At 56.2% G+C, this 3,761-nt stretch overlaps 1 protein-coding gene across 1 annotated transcript; it reads right to left on the bottom strand.

The window, feature by feature from the left end:
* Positions 1-2,249: 2,249 nt before the first annotated feature.
* Positions 2,250-3,542, bottom strand: FAM181B (family with sequence similarity 181 member B). The gene has a single exon (XM_063092804.1). The coding sequence runs from the start codon at positions 3,540-3,542 to the stop codon at positions 2,250-2,252; it is 1,293 nt and encodes a 430-aa protein (XP_062948874.1).
* Between the last annotated feature and the right edge of the window lie 219 nt (positions 3,543-3,761).

The raw sequence follows: 3,761 nt of genomic DNA, 5'->3' as shown, positions 1-3,761 counted from the left end.
CTGAGTTGGTGCTTAGCTTGATGCCTGGCACACGGAAACACACAGTGTTATTTTTATTAATGAAAGGAATGGCAAGCAAGATATTGAGAGAGAGAGACCTTGTTTTACTAAACTAGGTTAGAAGGAAGAGGAAAATTAAGAAATGAATATTACAATGGTACTATAGGCTTAGTAATAGTCACATGGTTATTAATGTTTTCCTGCTGTTCAATTCTATCCTAGATATTCCTCATCATAACGTAGTTTAGATAAATAATGATTGAGTAATATTCTCTTAGCACAATAGAATTAATCACTTTTTACCACTTTAAAAGAAATTCAATAGACACTACGTTTCTGGAGTTACGAAAGTTCTTTTCAACATTAACAAGACTCGTTGCTACATTTCCTGTGGTGCTTTCTTAAGAAAAGTTTTATTCAGAAGAAAGTGATTTAGTTATGGCATTTAAAGTTGTGTCTACCATTGTTTGATACCTATTTGTTTTTTCACAAATTCCTTTCTAAAACTATCATGGTACTTTTGATTTGTGTAAACATTGACTTGGATTTTAAAATTGGTTGCACAACACTGGGGTTTCAATTTTCTTACATCTAGGTATTCTTACAATCCATCTTGGCTGCCTTGTACAGCGGTAGCTCTCCTTTGCAACACAGGCAATCAGATGGCAACATCTCCCCTATACTTTCAGGGCACTGGTCTCTTCATGCATTCACTGGCAGGTCTGTACTGAGGGGGTCCCTCTTTTCCCCCCAGCTGCTCACTTCACACCCAGTCTTTCCTCATCTGCCCCTCAACCATCCTGATGGTGCCATGTGTCCTCTCTACTGCATTCATGGCCAGTTAAAATATTTCTCTGATTTTTTTCCCAAATCTCCCTCAGACAACAGATCAGACTCCTCCCTCCAGGGCCCCTTCAGATTCCACTCATCAAACCTGCTATTCAGGGAATCTTTTGGAAACTTCACACCCTTTACTATTCCCTTCCATGGGGAGAGTATCTGTAGAGAGAGTGAGGAAGCACAAGGAGGCAGAACCCAGCCTCAGTGGTGGGGGTGCAAGGTGGGGGAGGAGGAACAGAACAGGAGGAAAGGTGTAAAGAGGTTGTACAGTTTGCAAGGGAAAGGACAACTATGAGGCAAATAGATGGGCCAAGAAAGAGCATGGAACTCATATTCCTAATGGCTTCCGTGTGTAGTAACCATTTGTATATTCACATAAAACACATATACCTGCAGAACCAACAAAGCACTGCTGCAGCCCCAAGGCATTTTATGTATTTCCCTTCTGAGCTATCCAACAAGCTGTGCAGTGAAGAGTGGAGGAATATTGTCATTCCCACCCTCTCAGATAAGAAACTTAGATGCAAAGAAGTTACAACTTGCCCGTCTCCCCCTCCCAAAGTGGTTGGAAAATGGGAAGAGGAAAGAAAAAAATACGGACCCCAGGTTTGCCAAACTTAAGTCTCTTACATCAGAGATTTGCAAGAAAAGCCCACAGAAAGAAATATCAGAGAAAGTAATGAGAGGCCAGAGAGAGAAAGAGAAGGGAAGTAAACAATGGCACTAATAAAAGTGGAAGAGAGACAGAAGGAAGAGAGCAGGGGGGCGGGGAGAGGAAGAGAGACAGAGAAGAGAACCATGCGTAAGTACCTAGGGACCAGCACACCGGAGGTCAGCACTGGACCGCGCGCCACGGGCCTCGTGTCCCCAGCAGCGCTCTCGCCCAGCAAGGCTAAGAGACCACACGGAAATCCATCCCCTAAGAAAACACTCAAATCAATAACAACATATCTCTGCTCCGTTCTTTTCAATATAGGCTTTAATTCATAATGCACTCAAGGGGAAGAGAAGGGAGGGACCAGGGCACTGTTTAGAAGGGGCAATTACACTAAATACACTGACCTTTGCTGAAAAGTTGAAGAAGAGACATGTGGCTACAGAAGCCACCTCTTGCCCCTTCGTCTTGCCATCTCCACCCCATTTTTCCCCAAACCCCCCTCTTGGTTTTCTGGCTCATCTGATCCAGTAAGAACCTACCGACGGCTTGTTCTTAAAAACACTTGAGGCTCTGATTAAAACAATCCCTAACTCCTCTTCTTCTCTTTTTCTGATGTTTCTTTTATTAAGTGATTTTTTTAAAGCCCGTTTCATCTCCACATGCATTTTCCCATCGTTCTTTAGGCTCAGGGGAGACCCGGAGGAGGGCCCTCCCCACAGCGGGCTCTGATGGGAGGGAAGGCACCTCGCAGTCAGTCCGGGTGCGCCCCCTCCTCCCCCGGCGCCCCTTCCCAAACCCCGTCCGGTCTCCAGAGGCTGGAATAAGCCGTGCGGCTGTAGGCCGCGCTGAAATCGTAGGACACCTGATGCGGCGGCGGCGGGGGCAGGGCGCAGTCTGGGAAGAAGGGGGCGAAAGAGGCCAAATGGCCCGGCTCGTCCTCCCCGCCGGTAGAGTCTGCGGCAGCGACGGGGTACAGGGCACGCAAGGGCTCGTCCAAGGTCAAGCCGCCGCGGGGAGCAACCAGAGGCAGCTTCTTGGTCGGGGGGCAGCTCGGGGCGCTCCAGGGCTCGGGGTACAGTAGATTTCCTCCCACCGCTGGCGGCGGCTCAAAGAGGCCGGGCTCCAGCTCCGGAGGTCCCCGCAAGACGGCGGCTCCGGCGGGGAACACGTCGAGAGGCTCGGCGGCGAGCAAGACGCCCGCCTCCGTGCCGGCGCCGTAGTCGGGCCCCAGCAGCTCGAAGAACTCCACGGCCTCCGCCCCTTTTTCCAGGTCGCCCGCGCTCACGCCGGGCCCCGACGGGCCGCACGCGCCGCCGCCGCCCGCCCGGGACGGCTCTGTGAAGAAGGACGGAGGCAGGTTGCGGGCCCGCAGTGGGACCTTCCTGGCGCCCGGGACCGCTGTGCCCCCCGCGGGGCCGGCCGCGTCCCCTCCGGCGCCCCCAGCGCCCGCGCCGCTGAGCCCGACCGCCCCGACCGCCCGCGCCGCCACCGCAGCCCTAGCCGGTTCGGAGCCCCTGGGGACGTGGCGCAGCGAGTCGAAGAGTGCGGCCAGACTCCGGCTCTGCAGACTAGCGGCCGCCGCCGCCTGAGATGCCTCCCGCCGGGGGGCGGCCTTGCCATGGGCCGGGGCTGCGACGGTCGGGGCGCTGGGGACGGCGAGCGGCCGCTTGGCTGGGGTGTCGGCGGCGCCGGGGGAGGGCGGGCCCGGGGGCGCGGCGCCCATGAGGCCGCTGCAGCGCTTGATCTGCTTCTGCAGGTACTTGCGGTGGTTCACCTTCCGCTTCGACTTGCCCGGCTTGTCCAGCGCCAGCTTGATGTTGCTGGACGCCGAGTCGATGAAACTGAGCAGGTCGCGTGTGGCCTCGCGCACGTCCCCGCCCTCGGTTCCCGACAGCAGCGCGCCCGCCGGCGATCCCGTCTCATCGTCCTCGAAACAGCAGCCCTTGTCCAGAGCTCCGAAGGCGCCCCCCAGCCCGTCCGGGGAGCCCCCGAAGCCGAAGGGCACGAAGGGGTGCGTGCTGAGGAGCGCCGCCTGCACCGCCATCGCCGCAGCTCCGGGGCGGCTCGCAGCGCGGCCCGTGCGCCCCCGGTTGGCTCCAGCCCCAGCGCGGCGCGCGCGGCGCAGCCTTCTTGCTCCGGGCCGGGCTCGATGCTCGGCCTCCCGGGGGAGCTCATTAGGTCTTGTAAGCAAGGGGCGGAGGGAGGGAGCGCGCGGCGACCGCCCCGGTGGCGGGGGGAGGGGCTTAGCCAGCCTCGGTGGGGC

This window comes from Cynocephalus volans, chromosome 4 (genome assembly GCF_027409185.1).
Source record: "Cynocephalus volans isolate mCynVol1 chromosome 4, mCynVol1.pri, whole genome shotgun sequence".
NCBI classification, from domain to species: domain Eukaryota; kingdom Metazoa; phylum Chordata; class Mammalia; order Dermoptera; family Cynocephalidae; genus Cynocephalus; species Cynocephalus volans.
Note: the sequence above shows the minus strand (reverse complement) of the source record. Positions and strands in the feature narration are given on the sequence as shown.

Coding starts and splice junctions, on each gene's coding strand:
- FAM181B (XM_063092804.1), bottom strand. CDS start 3,542: ATGGCGGTGCAGGCGGCGCTCCTCAGCACGCACCCCTTCGTGCCCTTC.